The following is a 24,369-nucleotide window of genomic DNA, read 5'->3' on the forward strand; positions in this document are numbered from 1 at the left end:
TTTAATGGAATTTGGTATCTTGAATCTTTTTTCTATTAAATATTTATTTTTATTGCAAAGTCAGACGTACAGAGAGGAGGAGAGACAGAGAGGAAGATCTTCCATCTGATGGTTCACTCCCCAAGTGGCCGCAACAGCCAGAGCTGAGCTGATCTGAAGCCAGGAGCCTCTTTCGGGTCTCCCATGTGGGTGCAGGGTCCCAAAACTTTGGGCCATCCTTGACTGCTTTCCCAGGCCACAAGCAGGGAGCTGGATGAGAAGCGGGGCTGCCGGGATTAGAACCAGTGCCCATATGGGATCCTAGTGCGTTCAAGGCGAGGACTTTAGCCACTAGGCCACCAAGCCGGACCCGGTATTTTGAATCTTAAGACACATCCTCCCTTAAAGAATTTAGGAGTTGTAATTTCATGGAGCACTAGACTGAAAGGAATCTTTGTTTTTTAAGGTTTATTAATTTGGAAGAATGAAAGAAAGAGAAAAGTTTCCTCTATTAGTTTCCTCCCCAAATGATTGTTTTTATTTTATTTTTGTTAAAGATTTATTTATTTATTGGAAAGCCAGAGATACGAAGAGGAGGAGAGACAGAGAGGAAGATCTTCCGTCACATGATTCACTCCCCAAGTGAGCACAACGGCCGATGCTATGCCAATCCGAAGCCAGGAGCCAGGAACTTCGTCCGGGTATTCCACACGGGTGCAGGGTCCCAAAGCCTTGGGCCGTCCTCGACTGCTTTCCCAGGCCACAAGCAGGGAGCTGGATAGAAGCTGCCGGAATTAGAACTGGTGCTCATATGGCATTCTGGTGCGTTCAAGGCGAGGACTTTAGCTGCTAGGCCACGTCACCGAGCCCCCTCCCCAAATGATTGTAATGGCTGAGGCTGTGACTGAACCAGTCCAAAGCCAGGGACCCATCTGGGTCTGCCATGTGGGTGGCAAGGTGCCCAAGTACTTGAGCCATCATCCACTGCCTCCCCAGGTGCATAGGCAGGAAGCTGAACTGAAAGCAGAATAGCCAGTGCTCAAACCAGTACTCCAATATGTGCCACTCTGCTAGTTCCTAGATTGGAAGAGAAGAAGGCTATGATTGAGCACTATGAGGATCAGCATTGGAAGATACCTCTCTCTGTCTGTGTAATACATATACATATATATATGTTTAATGAGCGTCAGTCACTGGGCACAATGGGGAAGACGCTGGGTAATGATACTGGGTGCTGAAGAAGCAACCATACAGGTGCCACATCTGGGAAAGTTTTTCTGAGGGAGCAAAGGCCAGCAGGGAGGAGGACAGTCCTTCTGGGAGAATACAAGGTGTAGACTGGCTTGCCAGTGAAAGGTGAGCTTGAGAGTGGGAGGTGGCAAGGCAGCAGGTGTGTGTGTGTGTTCCGGGGGGAGGGATCCTGGGTGCCAGGGTGACGATTTTAGATCCCACTGAGCTAATCACTGGGGTCCTTCCATGAGGTCAGTGATGTTTAATGAGCGTACCCCACATGAAGCACCTGGGCGAACCCCACTGTTGGGGTGTGAGGATGTGAGCAGTGGTCGGGTCAAAGACTGGGACAAAAACATCCGGTGAGGGTCGAAATCTGAGCACTGGTTAATGGGGTGTGGAGTACATGACTAAGTTCCCCTAAGAACATTCCCTTGGGTACCATGGATCATATGAGATTTCCTGAGCTTTGGGCCAGACACAGGCAAGAGGACGCCTTAGTTTCTATTCTCTGGAAGCTTCTAGCCTACAGAAAACAACGTATCCCAGAAGACGAGTGGACAGAAACCCCAGGATGGATGAAATCCGTCACTGAGGTATGGCAACGGCTGGTCACACAGTGTCTTGAAGGTGTGGACCTGGGCAGGTGCCAGCACTGCCCCACCTTGCCGGGGGCTCTGTACTCCAGAAGGCCTCAAAGCTGGCTTCAGGCCCTGCATATACCTGGCAGGGAGAAGGAAGAAAAGCAGGCCTTCTAGATGTGGGTGGTGCAAGCAGGGACAGGCAGGGACTTGTGTTGTCTGGGGACGCTGAGGAAACTGGCAGACCTGTCATTCAGGCTCAGAGGCAGGGCTGCAGACCCTCAGTGCCCGGCAGCTGAGCCCCGGGTTGCCTTGGTGGACACCGCAGGCCAGGGATATGATACAGCTGAGACTTAGAGAAGGTTAGCCCGGCAGCTGCAACCCCTGGAGTCCTCCCCAGATGAGAAAACAGTCTCTACCCACTCACAGGGGGTGGATAGCCCTGGTATTGGCCTCATGCGGCTTTGGGGAGCCCTTGGATTTGGCATGATGCCAAGGAGCCCTAGAATTTTCTTTGTAAATCTGAGCATCTCCTACCCGAGGTGCCTTCATGGTCTGTGGCGATGGGTTAGAGTTGACCTGGCCTTGAGCCACAGGCCAAGCAGGGACTTCACTCTCTCTGCCGGGCCCGGGTAGTCTCCATGGCACTGAGGGCAGTGAGAGGCAGCAGCCAAAGTGGACAAAAATCCCCTCTCCCATAGATTCACAGTATGGGGGTTGGCAGGCAGGGCTGACCTTGGCCTTTTGCCTATGGGCCAAAGGCTTGACAAATCACAGTGGGACCTTGGGTGCAGGGTACTGGGAGGCAGAGAAGATGCTGGCACTGGGATCCACTCATCCTGGACCAAGTGACTTGGCAGTGGGCTGCTCCTGGGCACTTCAGGCAGAGAAGATGCCTTGCTGAAGAAATGGAGTAGGAGGGTTATGGGAGGCAAGGAGATGTGAATAGGGGCGGGTGAGGGGGCAGCATGAATTGGACCTGGAAACCAGAAAAAAGGGCAGCCAAGTGTTGTGGGCTAAGGAGTTGAATAGTGCTCCTCGTTGGCCTGGGCAGGAAAAGGAACTGGGTTTGTGGCTAAAAACACCTAGACTAATTGGACTCATCTGTATCCAATATCCTGCTAAATGAGGATGTGGGGGGAAGAGTATATAAGGAGAGGTGAAGGAGCAATAAAGGGAGACTTCACAGAGACTTCTACCATCACTGGTCTCCTGTTGGTGCTTCATCCCCAGACCACGTTACTGGCTCTGCTGGCCAGAGCAGCCAAGCGTTTGAAAGAGGCTGGGGGAGGGGAATGTAAGAAGATAGAGGCAGGTTCACAGCGGGGTAGAGAATGAGTGCCAGTGATGGACAACAGCAAGGGACCAGCAGGGTCCCTGGCAGCAAGTCCTGGGCTATGCTGAATGCTTCTGAAGCTGTCCCAATGGCTCTGATGTCAGCCCTCCATTGGCATCAATGCCAGCAGCCCTGCCATTGTTGCCACATGGGCACATTCTCACCACCACCATCATAACCATCCTTCCAACTGATGACCCTAGGGGGTCATGCACCTGAACTCCACTCCCCAAGAACATGGGCATGCTGAGAACCAGCCTTGAGTCAGACCTCCAAGTGCATCCGCTACAAACCCCTAATTCTCAACAAGTTGTCCCCTTTGCAGGCAACAATTTGCAAAGCACAATTGGGAGATGGCTCCCAGCATCCAGTGTGTGAGATGCCCAGGCCGCGGCCGCTCATGGCAGAGGGAGCAGAACAGAACCTACAGCCGTACCTGTTGCTCGGGCCGTACCTGTCTCCGGCTCTTGCCCTAAGGTGACCACATCACACCTGTGGTTCCTGGACCAGAGACAATCTCTGCCACTCTGTCTCGCGGTGACTTTGTTCTCACTTATCGCTCACGCCTCCTGGCCTCTGACACTTGTACTGGAAAGTCAATAAGATGAATGGCCTGCTACAGGAAAGTACACAGAAAGAAGTGATATGAAAACCATGAAAGGTACATTTTGGATAGGGGTGATGCTCGCCTGGGATGGGGGTGCGTGGGGGGGAGGTAGTGTAGGGAGCCGCTGGACCCTGGGCAAGTATAAAGGGACAAAGAGGGCTCAGTTCTTCACTGCACAACTTGGAGGAGCAGCTCTTGGTCTGTGTCAGCCAGGAGGCAGCAGCATCATGAAGTGGCTGGTGGTGGCCTTGGTGTGTCTCCAACTCTTGGAGGCAGCAGTGATCAAGTGAGTAGGTCTGGGGTCTGGCTGCTGGTGCAGGGCACTCCGGGAAGAGATTTGGAGCCTGGCAAAGGCCAACCCAGGCAGGCAGGCAGCATGGCTAGGGGCGGCCTCACTGTCTCTATTCTGGCCAGGGGAAGAGAAGGCTCCGCCCTCGTTCCCTTGCCACGGTCAGACAGGACACAAAGGTGGAGAGATGCAACCACTGCCTTCAGGAAAGTTCTAGGCTAAGAAAAAAGCACAGTCCCTTCCTCCATCATGGGTGTGGCTCCTTGCCACCTAAGGGCTAAGATATTCCTTTCTAAACATTTTCCTGAAGGCCTCATGGTGAGTGGCAGCAGTCAGACCCACATGGGCAGAAACAGCAGTACACGGCAGCCTTTGAGTCCAAGGTGGTGGGGCAGTGGCCCTGGGGGTGCAAGTGGCAGGGCCACAGGAGGTCAGGACGCTCGGGCCTGCTGTGCTGCCCATTCCTCCGCTCTGACCAAAGGGTCAGCATCTGTCTGTTCAGCCAGAAATTGCATTTGTACTGAGCATGTGCAGACTTTCTTGTTATTCTTCACAAGCCATACAGGTGGTGATTATTTATATACCATTTGCATTGTACTAGAGTATTTACATCTTTTAAAAGAATTCTTTATTTTTATTGGAAAGGCAGATTTATGGAGAGAAGGAGAGACAAAAAGATCTTCCATCTACTGGTTCATTTCCCCCAGTGGCCTCAATGTTCAGAGCTGATCTAATTCAAAGCCAGGAGCCAGGAACTTTTTTTTTATTTTTAAAAAAGATTTATTTATTTTTATTGCAAGGTCAGATATACAGAGAGGAGGAGAGACAGAAAGGAAGATCTTCCATCTGATGGTTCACTCCCCAAGTGACCACAATGGCTGGAGTAGAGCCAATCCGAAGCCAGGAGCTTCTTCTAGGTTTCCCACATGGGTGCAGGGTTCCAAGGCTTTGGGTTGTCCTTGATTACTTTCCCAGGCTACAAGCAGGCAGCTGGATGGGAAGTGAAGCTGTCGGGATTAGAACCAGTGACCATATGGGATCCTGGTGCATTCAAGATATGGACTTTAGTTGCTAGGCCACTGTGCTGGGCCTGGAGCCAGGAACTTCTGGGTCTCCCATGTGGTTGCAGGATCTCAAGGCTTTGGGCCGTCCTCTGCTGCTTTCCCAGGCCACAACTAGGCAGCTGGATGGGAAGTAGAGCAGTTGGCACATGAATCAGCGCCCATATGGTATCCAGCATGTATATGGTGAGGACTTTAGCCACTGAACCCTCATATTGGGCTCAGCGTTTGCATTTTTGTTAAGATTTATTTATTTTCTGTTTGAATGAGACAGAGAGATCTTATATCTGCTGGTTCACTCCCCAAATGGCCACAATGATCCAGAAGCCAGGATCTCCCATGTGGGTTGCAGGGGCCTCCCATGGTGTTTGCAGGGGCCTGAGCACTTGGGTTATCTTCTGCTGCCTTTCAGGATGCCATGGCAGAGAGCTGGACGGGAAGCAGAGAAGCCAGGATTCAAAGCAGGGCCCCCATATGTGATGTGGACATCACTATTGGTGATTCAACCCACTATACCATAACACCTACCCTGGCTATGTCATTTCATAGAAGGGACTTGATTGAGGTACCCGCAGGGGGTTCTGGAAGTGGTCCTGCCCACACTCCCTGAAGATGCCAAAGGGGTGTACCTGCTCAGACACAGAGCTGGCTCCTCTTAGAAGTTTCTGTCATCCAGCAAATTCAGTAGAGGGGACCGGCATGCAGCAATTTTCAGTGTGCCGTGGGTAGCAGAGGAGTTTTAGACAAGGCAGGGTCCTGAAGAAGGGGCAGGGGAGCTGGTGAGAGAAGGGAAAGAGGTACGGATGCTGGAGGCTGCAGCTGGCCCGGGGGACCTGCAGGCACACGAAGCTGTAGCAGCAAACACCCCCAGGAGGAAGACAGCGCTAGGGGGACTGTGCCTAGAGGGCTGGGGATTGGGGACAAGCATGCAAGTTCCAGCTACTGCACTCCCAGTCGCCCTCCGTGAGGACCTGGTGTCCTGTGGAGAGCCCGAGCCACTGCACAACAACAGAAGCACAACCTGGGCCCCAGCTACCGCCAGGCTGCCTGCCCCAGCTACTGCCATGCCTGGCTCTCTTTGGTGAACTTCCCTCTTAGAAACTTTCTCCCAAGAAATGCACATGTCCCTGACAAAGGTGACTCTGAAAGTTTTCCTCCATTTCCTGGGAAGGAGTTCTTGAAGTATTGGAGAGCCTGGGGGGAACCTTGCACAGGTGAAGTTAACTTGGAGCAGATATGGAGGAGAGCTCTAAAAGGTGGAAGTGAAGCTGATACTGTGGCATAGTGTGTTAAGCCACCATCTGCAGTGCCAGCATTTCCATATGGATGCCAGTTCGTGTCCTGGCTGCTCCATTTTCTATCCAGCTCCCCATTAATCGCCTGGGAAAGCAGCAGAGGATGACCCCAGTGCTTGGGTCCCTGCACCTATGTGGGAGATCTGGATGGAGTTCCAGGCTCCTGACTTTGGGCTGGCTTCACCTTAGCTATTGCAGGGAGTAAATGAACAGATGGAAGATTTCTATCTATATAACTCGGTGTTTCAAACAAAGAAGTACATCTTAAAAGGCAAGCAAAAGAGAGAAGCAAAGGGAGAAAGAAGAAGAGACAGAAATACACATTTATAGAAGTAACAGCCGTGGGAGGACCAAGTAGTAGGGAGGAGGGGGCCTATCGGGAAGGAGGGAGAGAACCGGACAGGAGGGAGGCGGGCCCTGCCCTGACCTGGAGTCCTTGGGCAGGGTGCCGCTGAAGAGATTTAAATCCATTCGTGAGAACCTGAGGGAGAAGGGCCTGCTGAAGGACTTTCTGAAGACCCACAAGCATGATCCCGCTCTCAAGTACCGCTTCGACGACTTCAGCGTCACCTATGAGCCCATGGACTACCTCGACGTGAGTCCTGCCCCTCCTGCGGCCAGCCCCTGCTCTGTCCTCAGAGTCTGAGGCCACGGTGCCCTCTCCTCCCAGCAGCCCCTTCTCACTGCCTGCAGGAGACTGGGCAGAGCATGGGCAGGGGCCTGTGCTGGGGTTGCCCAGCGGAGACTTGGACCTGCTCCCCTCCATCCTTCCCCCAGGCTTCCTACTTTGGAGAGATCAGCATCGGAACTCCACCCCAGGACTTCCTGGTCCTCTTCGACACTGGCTCCTCCAACCTGTGGGTGCCCTCTGTGTACTGCCAGAGCGAGGCGTGCAGTGAGTCATGGGCAGGACTGGGCATAAGGGATGGCTGGGGGGAGCAAGGACTTGTGCTGTGGGGAGCAGGGACTGGCCTGCAGCAGGTGGCTCCTTTGTCTGCTCTGTTCAGTAGGACTGTCCATCGGTTTATGCCAGCCCTGTCTCGTCCAAGTTCATTGCATGCCCCAGCACTCTTGTGCTCATGTGCAATCTCCACTCAGTTCCATTGCATAGTTATAGAACTTTCCATCCCTGTGCATATCACATCTTGTAAGCTCTCACTGAGTGTGTCTAAGGGACATGGCTTGGCCAGTGGTGGTCTGAGAGATGGGTCACATTCACTTGGGCCTTGGAGTTTGGGTCTGGTATACCCTGGTTCAAGGCACCCCTCACTGGCCAGCCCCCTATGCTAACTCAGGATCCTGGTATCAACTTCCTGTGGAGTGGTGGTTGGGGGAACACAGGGTATATATGCCCTGGACACCCTGCCAGTCCATCTTTTGAGGAAGAGCCCATTTATGCCATCTATGTGCCCTGCACTCTGCCGAGAAACAGAGTCTTAGGGGCCCTCCAGGAGGCTTAAAGTCCCAGGAGCCTGGTAGTGGTGGCCAGAGTCCTAGGGGCCTTCGGGGTCAAGGCCAGCCCCAGTCCCAGGGACCTCCCATGCCTGGAATTTCAGTTGGCCACCAGGGGATCCCTGCCACCAGGGGTGTGAGCCCAGGCTGTGTGTTGGGAGAGATCCTTGCTGGGCAGCCCTCACCACCTGGCTGTCCCCCACAGCCACCCACAGCCGCTTCAACCCCAGCAAGTCCTCCACCTACTACACGGATGGGCAGACCTTCTCCCTGGAGTACGGCAGTGGCAGCCTCACCGGCTTCTTCGGCTATGACACCTTCACTGTGAGTGGCTTGTGTTGGGTGGGGCTGTGAGCTGGATGGGCAGAACCTGGGAAACAAGGTCTAAGACGCTGGAGAAGGGGATAAGAAATCAGTCTCATGGGGGCTCAGGAGGGCTATCCTGTGTCAAGCTCTGGGGTCACCATAATGAGTAGGGTGCCCATGGTCCTTTCCCTCAGGAAACCTATAGGGTGGGGGGTCTGGAAGAGAAGGAGATGAGGGTTGGGGAGTGGGCTGCTACAGGCAGGGAAGGCCTCCAGGAGGAGGAGGAGGTGGTGGAGGTAGCAGCAGCTGTTGCAAGACCTGTCCAAAATTGTAGGCAGGAGCCCAGGTGAAGAGAGCCCAGTGGCAACCAGCCTCATCAACTCCTCTCCTTTGTGACCCCACCCAGATCCAGAGTATCAAGGTCCCCAACCAGGAGTTTGGCCTGAGTGAGACCGAGCCAGGCACCAACTTCCTCTACGCGGACTTCGACGGCATCCTGGGACTGGCCTACCCCGCACTCTCTGTGGATGACGCCACCACAGCCTTGCAGGGCATGCTGCAGGATGGCGCCATCAGCAGTGACGTCTTCAGCTTTTACCTGGGCAGGTGAGCAGCTGCCACCCCCACTTCCCACTGCATTGCAGCCAGGGATAGCAAAAGCTCAGTGCCGGCCACTAGGGGGTTCTCCAGCTGCCGTCTGCCCTCCCCGCAAGCCACACCTGGACTGCAAGACTTCCTCCCTGGCTCCTGCGTGCTCCTCCCCTCTCACCTTCACTGTCTCTAGCCCACTGCCACTTTTCTGCGCACTTCTCTCCCTTCCTTCCAGTTGAACTTGATTCCACCTTGCTTGTTACACCTGATTCTCAGCTCCTCTTGCCTTTGTCCCTTCCTTCTGAGCTGTTCATGGCCCCTGTCTGTACCCACTGTGGCTTCATCTTCTTTGATCTATTGTTCAGGCCCGGTGCTGAAGCCTACAATGGGGTGGTTATCTCTCCCAGCAAGCACACTGGAGCACAGTCACTTGGGGCCTATGGACCTCATTTTGTCCACTTCCCCCACCTCTCCATCAGAATTAGCCATGCACCTGTCAAAGATAGAGCTAATCTCTGTGGCGCCATCCCTTGGAGCTGAGGTTCCACATTGCTCTCCTCCCTGATGGTGCTGATCCACTCTGCCTCTATTGACCAGCCTCTGGGCTTGTACACAGCAGGAGCTTGTGCCAGTGCCCCCCCCCCGTTCTCTCCCTCCACGCCCCCCCATGGACTGTCTTTCTCTTCCCCCCAGGCCCTAGCTCTCTCCCTTCCCTGGGTGAGACTCCTGTGGCACAAAGTAAAAGGCAGATGGCAATAGGGCTGCACGGGGAAGCACCTGTCAGGAACCTGAGGGCAAAGATGGGGAGCCCCCAGTCAGAGGGACGCCCTGCCCTGCCCTTGGGGAGGCCCAGGTCTGGACCCAGGAGAGGAGCTGTTTCCACTCCCTTAGCAGGGACATCCCCTCCCTGACTCACCTGTCCCTGTCTCCTGCAGCCAGCAGGGCACGGACGGAGGTGCGCTCATCCTTGGGGGCGTGGACAGCAGCTTGTACACAGGGGACATCTACTGGGCCTCTGTCACCCGGGAGCTGTATTGGCAGATTGGCGTTGAAGAGTAAGTCTGCTGTGGGCTCTAGAGACGTGGCACTTTGGCAAGAGAGCTTTAGGACACCCCAGATCTCACACACACCTGGGCACTGCTAGGGGCACAGTGAGAATGTCCAAGGCTTCCCCTGCAAAGCCCAACTCAGCCTGGAGACGAGGGCTGGGGTGGGGATAAGGCAGGGTGGGACAAGACACTGGGCACCCTGTAGTCTCACCCCATGGCATACAGGTTAGAAATGGGTCTGTACAAGGAAGCAGTGGCCTTGGCTTTCAGAGTTTCTAGAAACTTCCTTGAAAGTTCATAAGTCCTGTGGCTACTTAGGTTGTTTTAGGTAGAGGTATTGCAGAGAGGAGTGGTAGGGCTCAACTGCACACGGTCAAGTGCACCAAAGATTCTGCTGCTGCTGCTGCCTGTCCCTCTACCAGCTACTGCCCTAGCAGGTGCTAAGCCTGGGTGCTTGTGTCTGTTCAGGTTCCTTATCGGCGGTGAGGCCTCTGGCTGGTGTTCTGAGGGCTGCCAGGCCATCGTAGACACAGGCACGTCTCTGCTCACTGTGCCCCAGGCGTACCTGAGTGACCTGGTGGAGGCCACAGGCGCTGAGGAGGACGAGTATGGAGAGGTGAGCCTAGGGGGGCTGCCCTCTCCCTTCTCCAGCATCACGGCAACTCCTGGGAAACACACACAGAGCCTTGACCTTGGCCTCTATGTCTCTGATGGTGAGACTTGGGACAGTTAGTCACCTGTGCTGAGGGGGTGGAGGAGGTTACTGTCAGGCAAGAGTTACTAATGAATTGCAGTCACTCAGGGTCCTGGGCTTTGGGGTCAGGGTAGGATAAGTGGGGTGTAGGGCTAAGCAAGTAACAGGAGAGCATGTTTGCAGTCATGCTGCTCCAGCCTCCACAGAGCCAGGATGCCTTGAGCCCATCTCTGCTTTAAGTCTGGCAGAGGATTTGCTCCTGAACCCATTCTCACTGATTTTGGGGAACTGCAGTGCTGCGAGCCTACAGGTCTGTGTGCTTTTGGAGGATACCTGCAGAGAAAGGGTGGGGACCCCGTTTCTCAGAGGGAGCAGGTGGGTACAGGAACATGTCTGGGGTGGAGAGTGCCTCAGGTCTCCCCAGATTCCCCTTGTGTAACACTGGAGCTCTCTACAAAACACCCCTCCTTGGAGCTGCACCTCAGTCCAAAAGCAGGCTTGCGGCTGAGGTCTGATGTGAGCTGGCTGAGTGGCACTTGGAAGTGGGGGACAGTCCCTGTTGACCTTGTTCCTTTTGCAGTATTTTGTGGACTGTGACAGTGTCGACAGCCTGCCCACCTTGACCTTCATTATCAACGGCGTGGAGTTCCCTCTGTCCCCCTCCACCTACGTCCTCAGTGTGAGTCTTGGTCCCCCCCACGAGGGCAGGGGGTGTGTGGCAGGAAGGGGTAGGGCGCCACAGACACTCCTCCTCCTTTCTTTGGGCCATTTCCTGAGCCCCCCAAACCCTGATTTATTTTTCCCATGGGGTGACTCCAGGCGACAAGCCTGTAGCATCTCTATCTGTTATTGTGTTTCTAGAGTCAAGGGGCACCAGGCCATAGGGCCATCTCCAGCCCTAGACACTTGACCTGCATTCTCCTACTTACCCTGCACAGTGTCCCACGTGGGAGACTATTGCTTCTGCCTTATAAATGAGGTCCAGGAACAGACTCCAAGCTGCTCAGGGTGGAGCTAAGGGGCTAATTTCCAGCAGGTTCCTGGTTCTAGATCTGCTTGGGGGAGCAAAGCTTCCCATCTTGGGGAGAAGACACCCTGCAGCCTGAATTTGTCTCCCCCAGCCAGTTCTGCTGCCAGCCCCTGTCCTGATGATGCAGTTGGCCTGGAGGCTCTCAGGGGTAGAGACCGACCATGACTCGACTCATGTACAGTCGGGGAGGGCCCCCATGCCTCTGCCAGGAGCTCAGAGCCAAGCTGCGTGCCCAGGTCACACCTGTGCAAATGAACAAATATTCCCTCTCTGTGTTGAGCAGACAGACGGCCAATGCATGCTGGGACTCGAGGCCACCTACGTGTCCTCCCAGGATGGCGAGCCACTGTGGATCCTCGGAGATGTCTTCCTCAGGGCCTACTACTCCGTCTTCGACATGGCCAACAACAGGGTGGGCTTCGCTGCGCTCGCCTAACCTGGTGGCCCTGGGCGTCACTGCTGCTTCCCTGCTTCCCCTCAGCCGCTGCTCTCTTTGAGTTTTCTCTGCGGGTTTACAGCCTTCCTTCTTGGGTCTTTCTCTGGACTTTTTACAACAATAAACAGCTCCCCTTCACGTTGTTGTCCAGCCTGCTGTTTCGGGAAAGGAGTTGTGGCCCGAGGGTGCAGCTGGGAAGAGTCCGCCCCACCCTTGTGTGTATGTGACAGAGCTGCTAAGGGCACTGGAGCTCGAGCCAGGGCTTGGATGGGGTGGGCGAGGGCTGTGCCTCCCTTGGAGTCTGTTCATGGTGAGGGCATGGGATGCTGCTCTGCTTTGCCACCTGAAATGCTGTGCCAGCTCAGCTAGCTAAGCTGCTGCAACTCTGCAGCCTCGGGGCCTGGGTGCACGTCCACATGGGGTGATCGAAACCCTCCCTGCCCTTCACCAATCCTTCACGGCTCAAATCCGGGTGTCCATCTTGGCTTCTGTGGATCCAGTTTGCACTAGAAACTTCTGGGGCTATACACACTTGCAGCAGCTATGAGGTCCTTGAGGGAGGGTGCTGCTAGAGATGGGCTCAGGAAAGTTCCAGAACCTGGGGCGGCACCAGCCTGCCTGGTTTCCCTACCCTCGGGATGGCTGTGTCCCAGGGGGGACTTATGGGTGACGCAGAGAGGACTTCTGACATGAGGACAAGAAGGAGAGCTAGCTACAGGGAAATCACAGTGAGTGTTTGCTTTAGCCAAGCCATCAGAAGTTCTTCCTTTGGACTTCACTCCATTCTCCCCAGGGTCCTAGCCAAGGGTCAGAAACCTGGGATTACAGGTGTGGGGGTGGGGGAGGGGAGGCAAGGGAAGCAGAGGAAGATGGCTGCAATGAACTTCTAACAGGGGGAGGTGACACGGAGATCAGAACCTGCTGGCAACAGGTGGTGGTGGCGGTGGGCCCCAGGCCACCTCTGGCCAGTGCAGGAGAGCCCCATGAGACAGAGGTCCCGGGACTGGTCACCCCAAAACACAGGTCGACCCCAAACTTACCCCTTACGCTCAAAGGGCAGGGATCAAAAAGGTTTCGGATCCTGCACCTGCTCCACTCCAAACCTAGAGGGAAGTAAGGTTGCAAACTGAGTTTTTATCGCCATGTTCTGTCAGGGACCCTATGTTTCCCCAAGACTCCTGGAAAGAACTTGCTGGGTTCAAACAGGCCTCTGGACATAAGGTAACGAGTCCTGGTTATTTCTGCTCCGACTGAGAGCAGAAAAGCAAGCTTGCAATGGGGCCAGAGTTCTAAACGACACCGCAAGCCCCTACCAGACACGGACTGCAAATCCCGGCGTGCCTGGCGGGTCCGAGGCCAGGACTACGTTTCCCAGAGGGCACCGTGGCCGGCCGGCGGGGGCGGGGCGAGCCACGGGGCTGGGGGCGGGTGCTGCCCTCTGCCGGGCGCGGCGGGAAGTGGGCGCGGAGTGACAGCCGGAGCCCGGGCGCCGGGCGAGGGGGCTCGGTGACAGCGGAGGCGGCGGCCGCGGGCGGGACGCAGGGAGCCGCGGCGGGGCCGACAGCGGCGGCAGGGTGGCCCGGGGGACCCCCCTGGCGGCGCGGAGCCGGAGGAGCCGGGGAGTGGGCGGCGTGCGCAGCTCGCGGGCCGGGCACCCCAACTTGGGACAAGTTGCCGGAACCGCGGGGCTCGGGCGCCGGACGGACTGACCTTCAGAGTGAGGTGAGCGGGGCTGGGGTGGGGGGTGGCACGGGGTGCGCCGAGGGCTGGGGCCCCGGATCCAGGCGCCGCGACCCCATTCTCGCGGGTCCCGGAGGCAGGTGGGAGGTGAGGGTGTGGGTTGGGAAGGGAGCGGGACAGTGCGCGCCGCCACCCACCCCTCCAGCCCGGCCCTCGGCCCGCGGCCCTCCCACCCCGGGCGCCCTGCGCGTGGCCCGAGCGTCGCCGCCCGCCGCTTCGGGGGGCCCTTGCACCCCTCCCTCCGACCCGGGCCAGGGGCGGCTGCTCCGCGCCCTTATGTAACCTCACGGGAGGGGCGGGCGGCCTCGGGCCTTGCCGGCCGGCCGCGAAAATCAGAGTGAACGGCGTGGGAGTGAACTTGCAAGAAGTTTGAGGGACACCTAGGCCCTGCACCCACCCCTCCTCCGGACGCGGCCGGGCGGCGGGTGCGGGGGAAGGGTCCGAGGCCGGGAGGCGTGCGGGGGCCGAGGCCGGCCGGGCGGGGCCCAGCCCTGATGGTGGGGGGAATGGGAGGACCGGGGTGGCGCCACGCCCCGGGGCCGGGCTGCTGGGGGGGCGGCGGGCGTCTCTCTTGGCGACCCGGTGCGCCAAGGCCCCGGGCAGTGTCTTCCCTCCTGGCATAATTCCACGACCCTCTGCCCTCCCCGCTGAGCCCTGAGAGGCCACCGGCAGCCAGTACCCCAACCTTCCCCACCCCGCCCCGCCACTTTCCATACCCTGGAGAGCACATCATCCCCCTATCCCACCTCCTCCCTTCCCCTGGCTGCGCCGATCCCCCCCCGGATCGGCGTGCCCGCACCGTTCCCCGGACCCCACTGGTCATCCCGCCCGACGGGAGCGGGCAGTGACCGCCGCGGACCCCTCCCCTCGCTTCCCTCCCAGCGCGGGGCCCCGGGTTTCACGCACGGCTGCCCCGAGCCGCTCTGGGCTGCGCGAGCAGGTTCGCGCCGCAGCCGCCTGGCTCACCCCGGCCCCGCGCCGGGGTGGAAAGGGAGGGCGCCCGGGCGGGGCTCGTGGCGCCCGGCCTCCCCGCGGCGCCTGCCCCGACCCCCGCCTGCCCCGACCCCCGCCGAGCCCGGCGTCAGCCCCTCGGCTGTGGGTGCTGGGGAGGGCTCGGCTCGGACAGTTTCTGGGCTAAACTTGAGTGCTGCTGTTGGGCTTAACGCTGACAGGCTGGCTGGCTGGTTGGCTGGCTGGCCGGGAAAGTGTCGGTTAATTTCCATTCCCATCGCTAGCAATTGTGTGCTTCGCGGGAGCAGAGGAGGGGACACCTCAGGTCCATGGCACGCCCTGGCTGAGATCCTGCTGGCCCAGACCCGGCGATCCCGGACAGCCGCCGGGGGTGAGGTGGGATCTGGTCTCCGATTTCCTGCAGGGCGCCCAGATGTGGCTGCTCTCAGTCCGAGCCTGCAAGGCTTGACTTCTGCAGCGGGCTCAAGCCCCGCCTGGGAGGAGGGGGGTGTGCCAATCTCTGTATCCCCATTCCTGCCCGCGGGGAGCCTCTAGTTGTCTTCTTTGGAAGCTACAGAAGAGAAGGGTGGGCTACCTCTGGAGCCCAGCTTGGTGTGATGGTGTGATTTTACCCTGCCTCAGTTTCCTCTGTCCTGAAAGAAAATAGCAGATCCAGCCAGCCCTTCTTTGGGAACCTAGGGCTGGAGGGTTTGGGGGTGGCTCCAGGCTCATCTCCTCTGGCTGGGAGCCAGGTCTGCTTACCCGTCATAGTCTGCTGCAGCCACTGTCCTCTTCGCGCCTCCGAATGGAGACCTGTGCCTTGGGGGGCGTGGGTATGTCATGTCTCATGGAAGGGTGCAGGGAATGGGGCAGGTGCCAGGGAAAGCCAACTGAGCTTTGGAGGGCCAATGGCCCAGTGACTCAAGAGCCAGAGGTTGGCTGCAGGAGCCGAGTGCAGGAGGGTTTCTGGGCTAGCTGGGGGTCCAGTGCCCGCAGCCCCTGCCAGTCAGGCCTGCCTCTCAGGAGTGGGGGCAGTAGGTGGGTGGGGCTGTCCTTTCAGGCCCTGGCCCTGATTCCCAACCCCCTAGGCTCTGTTTATGGCTGTAATTGCATCATTAGCCAGAGTTTATAGAGTTACTTAGCACCTGCCCCCACAGGGACCAGCCCAGCCACCCCCTGCCTGCTATCTTCCTTTTCAAAGCTGCCAGATGGGGCTTCCCCAACTCCAGCAGAGGCAGGAAAGCCTTTGTCCTGGGGTTAGAGGGTAGGTCTTCCGTACTGGGGTATGGGGGGGGGGGCTTGGGGATGCCCTGGTGATGACCATGGAAGTGGGCTTGACCTCAGAGTTCCCATCTCTGGATGTAGTGAGTGTGCATGTGTGCCTGGTGTGTGCATGGCAGGGAGATGAAAATGCCTGCCCTTGTCCAGCCTGTGTGTGAGTGAGGAGGCGGCACAGTCCGGGGGGGGGGGTGTGTGGTTCTGAGTGATCGGGTCTGGGTTGGCATGCAAGGGCGACATATGCCTGAGTGCAGCTGGGAGAGAGTGTACATTGACTGTGTTATCTTACAGGATTCTCATCTCTTCCTGCTGCTCTAGAAGCCTATCGTAATAATAGCTGCCAGCATTTGTTGTGGTTACTCTTTAGAGCGAGGGACTGTTTTTACATCAATATAGATTTGGAGAAGCTAAAGCAGGTGGTTTGAAAATCACACTGCTTGCAAGTGTCAGGCTTTGGATTCTAACAGAAGCCCTCCTGCCCTCCAGAGGCCCTGTTGTCAATTCCAGAAAACCACTTCTGGGGTTTCCAGTATTCCCTGCTTTGAACAAGGCCCAAACTGGCTAAGGCCCAGCTCCGGGTCCACACCTGTGTCCTGGCTTTTCTGCTGAAGTGCTGCCAAGGGTGACCAAATCCTTCCCACCCACCCCGGAGTAGGGCTGGCTGAAGCTGTCCCAGTGGCCAGGGGAGGTGACAAGTTAGGACAAGATTTCCTTCTGTGTCTCTTTGGAAACTCAGATGCCCCTGGGAGGGCAGCAGGCATCCCCAACTAGCACAAAGTCCAACTTTGTGCGGTGAACTTACATACTGTTCCATGGGATATGGAGAGGAGGCTGTGGGGTTCCCAGATGACGGTGGGACAGCAGCATGAGGCCCAAGGGCATGGCCTGGGTGTTGGCTCTGTGTACCTTCAGTCCCTCTCCCTGTGAGTCCCCTCCACTGCAAGCCTTGTACCCATCTCTGCCCAGGGCACCAGCATGGGGGAGGGTGCGGGTCTCAGGGTCTCCTGTAGAAGTTCATGGAGTTTGGAGTTGCGCTTTAGCTAAAGGGTGGACTTGGTGGAATAGCCTGGCCTTGGGGAAGACGGGTTCTCTTGGGCCATGTCTCCAGAGCTATGTCCTGGGTGTTTGGGTGAGCTGGTCCAAGGGTTGGGAAGAGCCTGTGCTCTGGGGCCAGGCCATCTGGTTTGGAGTCCAGCTCTGTACCTGCTATTGTGGGGCCTCAGCGTGGCTCGGTTGCCTAAAGGGACAGTGAGGCCGCTAAGAGCACCTAGTGTATAGTGCTGCACTAGGGGCTGCTCCTGAAGTGCATGGAAAGTGTGGGTGTGAAGCAATGATACATGGATTTCAATGTTTTTTTTTTTCCACCAAAATAAACCTGTCTTTTAATACCTCTTCTCTGCAGCCTGTCTGAAGTACTACTGCATGTGGATGTGTGATGCACACACAGCACTGGAATAGCAAATAATTAACTTATAACTCATTTATCTGTTTAAAAATATATTTTTCTGCAAGGCACAGGTAGAAAGAGAGAGAGAGAGAGATCTTCTGTCTGCTGGTTCACTCCCCAAAGGCCCACAACAGTCAGGGCAGGATAAGGTCAAAGTCAGGAGCTGAGAACCCCAACTGGATGTCCCCTGTGTGTGGCAGGGGTCCAAGCCCTTGAGCCATCATACACTGTATCCCAGAGTGCGTTAGCAGGGAGCTGGATCAGAAGTGGAACAGCCAGACTCGAACCAGGCACTCCAGCGTAGTATGGCAAGTGTCCCAAGTGGTGGTTGAACCTGCTGCACAACATGTCCACCTTGCAAGCAGCATCTTAACTGCTAGGCCCAACACCCACCGTCCAGCTGTTTATTTCTCATTTTCAGGTGAGGCAATAGAGGCATGGGGAGCTCCAGAAAAAGAATCAAGATGTGTGGGTTTCAGACAGGCCTCCCCACATGTGAGATGCTACACCTCATGGGAAGGTTCGCACATGCAGAGCCACAGTCCCTGCCACCCCCTGTTGTACTCTGTCAGCCTAGGCTCTTCATTCAACAGGATACTCAAGGGCATTGGGCAATACCTGAAGCATCTCTCCCCTCCACCTGCCTTGTCCATTGCATACCCTTGGGTACCCTTTGGCCTGGTCCCATATTGCCCACTCCCTGCTGTGGCTCACCTGTGTCCTTCTGCTGTCTGCTCCTCCTCTACTCTGCAGCAGTGACACAGAGCCCCTGGGCTATGATGTCCCTGAGGACAGAGATAAAATCCCAGGGACAGGGTAAAGTCTGAGACTTATGGTACTCTCAGGAATTGCTCTATGGGGCAGTGGGTAAGATCAGAGGGTGGCCAAGTTGGGCAGCAGCAACAGGCCAACGCTTCAGCAGCTTTCTTGGGGACAGGTTGCCTGGTTGGCTGTGCCACCTACCACAGAGGTCTTGAGGTGCAATACGAGGCCTGGGGGAATGATTCAGGGGTCCCCACAGCATGTCTGGAAGCCAACATTGCCCCCTGCCATCCACTGTGGGTACTGGAGCCTTTGCCCAGCGTGCCCTCTCCTGCTCCCTATGGCCACATTGCAGCCCCTGCTAAGGCCCGTGTTCCCAGGAGGCCAGGGGACTGGGTCATCTTGCTGTAGCACTGATTGAGTGTTACCAGCACCTGGGGAGCTCTTACGAAAACCCCACTGCTTTAAGAATCTGTGGGCAGCATACCTGGGCATCAATGGCTTAAAAGAAAAATGATTCCAGGGCTTTCTCTAGGGTAGCAGTTCTCACATTTGGCCATGTGTCGTCACTCTGGCTCCCTGGACACCTGCTTCAGTCAGTGAGGTCTAAGCTGTGAATTTCCGGGCTGCTCTTAGTTGACACCCAGACCCTGGGAACATAGTGGGGAACCTCTGTGCAGCTGCTTCACAGCTCCCCAAGAATGAGCTCTCTTTTTTCTTTTTGCATTTTGTTTAGAGATTTATTTCTTTGAAAGGCAGAGTACAGAGAGAGAGGGCTCAATCTTCCATCCGCTGGTTTACTCCTTAAATGACCGTCATGAGCAGAGCTGAACCAGGTGTCAGGAGATTTTTCCAGGTCTCTCCCACATGGGTGCACTTAGGCCATCTTCTACTGTTTTCTCAGGCACATTAGCAGGGAGATGGATGGGAAATGGAGCAGCTGAGACTCGAAGTGCCACTCACAGGGGATGCCAGCCTCACAGGTGTATGGCTTCAAGTACAACACCACAACACCAGCCCCCAAGGACGATTTCTGAGGCTGTTTATGAAGCTTTCAATCCCACCCCACTCCCCAGCCCTTTGTCCTCCTTCCCCCATTCTGTCCTCACCTCAGGTTAAACCATGGTCATTCAGTTTTGTGGGTTTTGGTTCTGCTCTCTGGGAACAGGAGTTTAACAAATCTGTATGGTCAGGTAAAGGCAGGGTAAGGGGTGGGCAAAGTGTTAGAGCTATTGGGATCCATTAGAGTGCCAGGTAGGGCTTGGGGCTGCTGCAAAGAAGCTGGGAGCTTCTTTGGAGTAACATTGAAGAGAGTGAAGAGAGCCATGCTTTGTGCTTTCCTCCTCTCAGCACTGTTTTGAATTGTGTTTTCTGTAAACAGTAAGCAGTGGACGGACACACACACACACACACCAGTGTATTTTCCTGGCCCAAATTAGAGATATTGGAGGTAGTTTGGTATCTTCTGTCATCAACTAAGAGGTTCTGGGCCTTGAGGGCAACAGATGATGGGGAGAGCCTAGGGCTTGCCCCTGGGGTCATTGTGGGTAGACTTGACTTTGAAAGTGTTAGGATGAAGGCTGGGAGAAGACCAGAAGAGGCAAGACAGGTTCTCCCACCTGTGGGGTAGAGTAGGGAAGGTCTGAGTTTGGAGTCAGCCAGTTGATAGAAGACCGGACCTGCCTAGGCCTGGTACCCTGTTTTGTCCCACATTGCACCCCCAGCACCTGAAGAAAAAAAAAAAAACAAACTCATGTGTCATGGCTGTGTGGGAAACCCAAGTGCAGTGAAGGGGTAGACATGACTTGAGCTCCCATCAAATGTCTACAGGTGCTTTGCCTACAGCCTGTCCCAGGCAGGTGCCTCACCGTCTGATGTGCAGGGACTTGGTCCAGAGCTGGCAAGGTCGTGCGCTCTCTGCCTCCACCCTGCTCCCTCCTTGCCCACCCACCTCCCCACCCTCAGAGTTCCAGGACCAGCACCTCCCTACCCTGGAACTCAAACTTTATGTCTCTCCCCCAAGGATACTGAGCAGCACTGCCCCCATCCCCCAGTTCTTGCAGTGGGTCTGTGGGGCGGGGCTCCCATTTGTTTGCCAAGGGAAGTCACAGTCTGTCCTGTGCTTTGTTTATAACCTGTCCAGGCACAGCACCTGCTCAGCCCCTTACAGGCCCTGAGGGGTGTGGAGTCACCAGGAGGGGACACACTACACCCATGTATCCCCCACCAACTCTCCTCTTCCCTCCTGCCTCTAGCCAGGTGCGTGCTCAGCCAGCTAGCTGCCTCAGTGATGCTGACTGGCTTTGTCTCAGAACCCATGTTGTCCAGGAGACAACCTTTGGTTTCAGTGTTGTTCACAGCCGCCGGCAGACAGTGAACACCTGGCGGGTACCCCAGTGCTAGCCCGACTGGAACAAGAACATGGCTGCTCCCTAGGCAGGACGGCTGAGGAAGGTAGTGCGCATGGACACAGCGTGAGCCGAGTCAGCAGGCCTGACCCTTGGTTCTGCCCAACTTTCTTGCTTGGGCCTCCCGCCAGTTCAGGGACCTTGAAGGAGTGCGGATAAGGTCCTCAGCCCCTCCCACCATCTCTGGGGTTCTGGGAAGGGCAGCTCTGCTCCTCTCCAGTTCCTGTCTCTCACCTGCAGCTGGAAGCCTTCCTTGGGAAACCTGCAGGAGCCCTTACACGCTGTTCTTTAGCCCCAAGACTGGGCCTGGAAGCTGGGCTAGGGCATTGGTGCCCCTGGCTTCTAGAACCTTCTCTTTCCACCTGCTCTTTCCTTTGATAGCCTCTGCCTTCCTGCAACCTTCTGACCCTCTGGCTAGTTCCACAGTCTCTGACACGGACCCTGCCTGGATGTGTGTCTCTTCAGCTCTTTGTATTTCTCTCCTCTTTTTGGTTATGTTGAGGGGTGGAGGGATAATACCTGTCTCCAGAGGAGACCTCTAGGTCCTGCCCTCTGGGGTCCAGAGGAATGGCTCAGGGTGGGAACAGGTAGGTGCCCAGCCTCATTTTACCCCTGAGTTTTGGCCAAAAAGGGATATGTAATAGTTGGGGCACCTGGTGGATGGGAGATAGGGAAGGCTATAGTGGCTCCTCTGGGGGGAGGGCTGGCCCTCCACAGTCAGCCCCTGCCAGCCCCAGTCCTGTAGAGCTGTGACTGACTGGCTTCTCCTCCAGTTTTTTGAGCCTAATTAGGATGTTTTCCAGAGCCAGGTGTAGAGAGAAGGTATTAGAGACTTCTATTGGTACCTCTTCTGTTTTACCCTTGTTTCATCGCCAAATATAGCATGCTTGCTGAAAATGCGCAAGCACCCACGTATTAATGTGTGAATGGGCTTCGGAGAGTTTTGGGGAAGATGAAGATCCTAAAAAGAATAGGTGGATTTCAGAATTTTCTGTATCAGCATACCCTCACCTTTAAATTTCATTTTCCATGAGCTTCTTGGAGCACTCTCAGAGTAGGTGATTATCAAAGCGAACCCCTAAGGGAACCAGCTTCCAGATGAAGAAACAGAATGCTGTGCCCCCTAAAACTATCCAGTCCTGATCTCTGAGAGCTCTATGCTTCTCCTAAGCGTGGGACCCCTGCTGCATTGCTGAGCCAGCAGTATAGCTCTGACTTTGAATTTAATACAGATGCAGTGACACCAGATGTGTTCATGTCAGTGACATCTCTTTCCCACTCAGCAGCTTACAAGGAACTTCGAAATGTTCATGGGAAATGGAATGAAAAGATAAACTTCGGGGCTAGCACTTGGCCTAGTGGCTGAAACACTGTGTGGAGCACCCACATCCTATATTGAAGTGCCTGGGTTCGACTCCCTATTCTGCTTCTGTTTCCTGACCTCCCCGCTACCTGCACCCCGTGTCATTGCACATTCTGTAAGGTAGCAGGCGATGGCCAGAGTAATTGGGTCCCTGTCACCCACAGGGAAGACATGGATGGGATTCCTGGCTCCTGGTTGGGCCTTGGCCAACCCCATTGCTCTGAGTATCTGGGGAGTGAATCAGCAGGTGGAAGATCTCACTGTCCTCCTCTCTACCTTTCTAGTTGATAAAAAGACAAGGAAATAACATTTTTTAAAAGAGATCAAAATTTATTGTGGTGCATAAAATTACAATCCATACAGAAGAGGGACCTGGCAATTTTCCATGAAAATAATTTACATTGTGAAAAAAAAAAAAACTGTGCATGGATTTTAAAAAATGCTCCCCCAAACAAAGATGTGTTCTAACTCTGTTTTCCACCCCCTGTCCAAGTCCTGGTGCTAGCAGCATTCATCTGTATTGAATGCGGTGGCATGTCTGTGTTCAGTGTCACTTGGGGACATTGGCGTTGCTTTCCTCTCCTGGCTGCACACACTGCTGTAAGAGAATCTGCGTGTGTACTTCCTGCGGCGTTGTGGCACACGCTTCTCCAGAATGTGCAGAAGCTGGCATGAGCTTGCCAGCGCACAGAGTGTGCAGTGCTTCCTTCAGCTTCAATTAACAAGGTGCATGCCCATGCCCACGTAGTCTGTCCTAATGGCGCATGCTGCTCCACCTCTGGGCCGACGCTGGGTGGTGTTGGACTGTCTGTTCATGTCAGCCGTGCTGGGTGTGAGTGAAGCTTCTCTCATGGGTGTCATTCACATTTTCTTTCTCCTCTGTTTTAGAAATCTGTTTTTGTATGTTTGCCGACATGCATAATGCAGTTATGTGTGGGTATATATGAGCCATTTGTAGAAAAGATTTATTTATTTAAAATTTCTAATTTGAAAATCAAAGTTACTTACAGAGAAGAGGAGAGAGAGAGACAGAGAGAGAGCGAGAGAGAGCATGCACTTCCATCTGCTGGTTCACTCCCCAAATGGCCACAATGGCAAGAGCTGAGCCAATACAAAGCCCAGCCAGAAGTTTCTTTCCGGATTTCCCACATGGGTGCGGGGGCCCAAGGTACTGAACCATCCTCCACTCCTTTCTCAGGCTATAAGCAGAGAGCTTGATTGGAAGTGGAGTAGTTGAGACTGGAACCGGAAGTCACTACAAAGGAGGCTTAACTTATTATATCATGACGCCAGCCCCTATGTGAGCCACTCCCGAGGGTGCTCAGAATTCGGTGCTGACAACTGCATATGAGAGATTACGCTCAGGTGGAATGCTAGAGAGGATGCTGGTGTGTGGCTGTGGGTGGGAGGGGGTCTTATTTGGTCTTGAGGGGAGACCCCGGGTGGCAGTGCCCACCAAGGGGCAAGTCTTCCCAGAGGGTACTGAGACCACAGAGTACTCAGCAGCCTTCAGCTCTCCCGCCCACACATCTGGCAGGGCAGGAAGGAAGTCTCCAGGCCTGAGCCTTAGTCGGAGACACCCTTCACCCCGAGCTCTAGATTCTGGGCAGTAGTTCTCAAGGAAGGAAGGGAGATCCAGGAACGTTGACCAGAAGTGTGCATCTTCAGGTGCACAGGGGGCTCCCCTCTACCCCAGCCCCCCACTGCTGCCGAGAGATTAGTCAGTTGGCCCTGAGAGTCTGTGGTGAGGAGGCCACAGCTCTGATTTAGGGAGAAAATGAGGACACAGATTTGAAGTCAGCTTGCTGCACAGCCCCGCGGAGGTGATGTCAGTGCTTTAAGCTGCTGTCTTCTCACCTGGACAGTGAAGGTGGCACAGCTGCCCGGCCCTTCCCTTCGCAGAGCTATGTTCAGGGTGGGGAGCTGCTGGATGCACAGGCATTTGCGGGAGCAGTCTTTCTAAGATTCTCATGGTTGCTCTGTTCTGGCAGAGGCAGGGCTTGTGGGTGGCGGCCCTGCCCCGGCCTGACAGTGCTCCCAGCGTCCCAAACTGGAAGCATCAGATGACTAGTGGCTCCTACTGTCCCACTGGGAGCTGGGGAGGAGGGGGCTTTTCTAGGCTCCAGCCTTTTGATGAGGGCTGCAGAAATGAGGTGCTCTCTGGGAAACTTGGGGCCCAGGCAAGAAAAAGCCAAACCAGCCATTTCTGACTTTGAGCTTAACTGGACAGGAGTCCAAGGTTGTGGAGGATGATAAAAAGTGCTTATCTGAGGCCCCTTTGTAGGTTTCAGGCAGAGAGGGCAGAGGCCATCATAGGGGGCTCTGTTTCCCCCAGGCCAGCCCCCTTCTCACTTTTGGTTCCTAGGGCTCATAGTTGGGCCTGAGTCTGGGAGGATCCCCTCAGGCCTCGCTGACCTCCCTGTTTAAAGCCCTTCTTACCAGCCCTTAAACGCAGCCAGGCGTCCCTTGGTCACCTAAGAGAAG

The 24,369-nt window shown here is 55.6% G+C and overlaps 2 protein-coding genes across 2 annotated transcripts in view; both read left to right on the plus strand.

Moving 5' to 3' along the window:
• The first annotated feature begins 3,960 nt into the window (after positions 1 to 3,960).
• Positions 3,961 to 11,936, plus strand: LOC121167161 (gastricsin). The gene is made up of 9 exons (XM_040996548.1): positions 3,961 to 4,019; positions 6,823 to 6,973; positions 7,156 to 7,273; positions 8,036 to 8,154; positions 8,543 to 8,742; positions 9,663 to 9,782; positions 10,245 to 10,392; positions 11,051 to 11,153; positions 11,788 to 11,936. The coding sequence occupies exons 1-9, from the start codon at positions 3,961 to 3,963 to the stop codon at positions 11,934 to 11,936; spliced, it is 1,167 nt and encodes a 388-aa protein (XP_040852482.1).
• A 1,520-nt stretch (positions 11,937 to 13,456) lies between these two features.
• The window catches only part of LOC121167146 (transcription factor EB), a 46,619-nt gene continuing 35,706 nt past the window's right edge, over positions 13,457 to 24,369 (plus strand). The window contains exon 1 of the mRNA XM_040996525.1: positions 13,457 to 13,658. The gene's annotated coding sequence lies outside the window, so the exon portion shown is untranslated. The remainder of the gene's footprint in view (positions 13,659 to 24,369) is intronic.

The sequence above is a fragment of the Ochotona curzoniae genome, unplaced genomic scaffold (genome assembly GCF_017591425.1).
Source record: "Ochotona curzoniae isolate NIBS_2020 unplaced genomic scaffold, NIBS_Ocur_1.0 patch341, whole genome shotgun sequence".
NCBI lineage: Eukaryota > Metazoa > Chordata > Mammalia > Lagomorpha > Ochotonidae > Ochotona > Ochotona curzoniae.

Coding starts and splice junctions, on each gene's coding strand:
- LOC121167161 (XM_040996548.1), top strand. CDS start 3,961: ATGAAGTGGCTGGTGGTGGCCTTGGTGTGTCTCCAACTCTTGGAGGCA. Junction 8,155..8,542: donor TCGGCTATGACACCTTCACT/GTGAGTGGCTTG, acceptor GACCCCACCCAG/ATCCAGAGTATCAAGGTCCC. Junction 11,154..11,787: donor CACCTACGTCCTCAGTGTGA/GTCTTGGTCCCC, acceptor TTGAGCAGACAG/ACGGCCAATGCATGCTGGGA.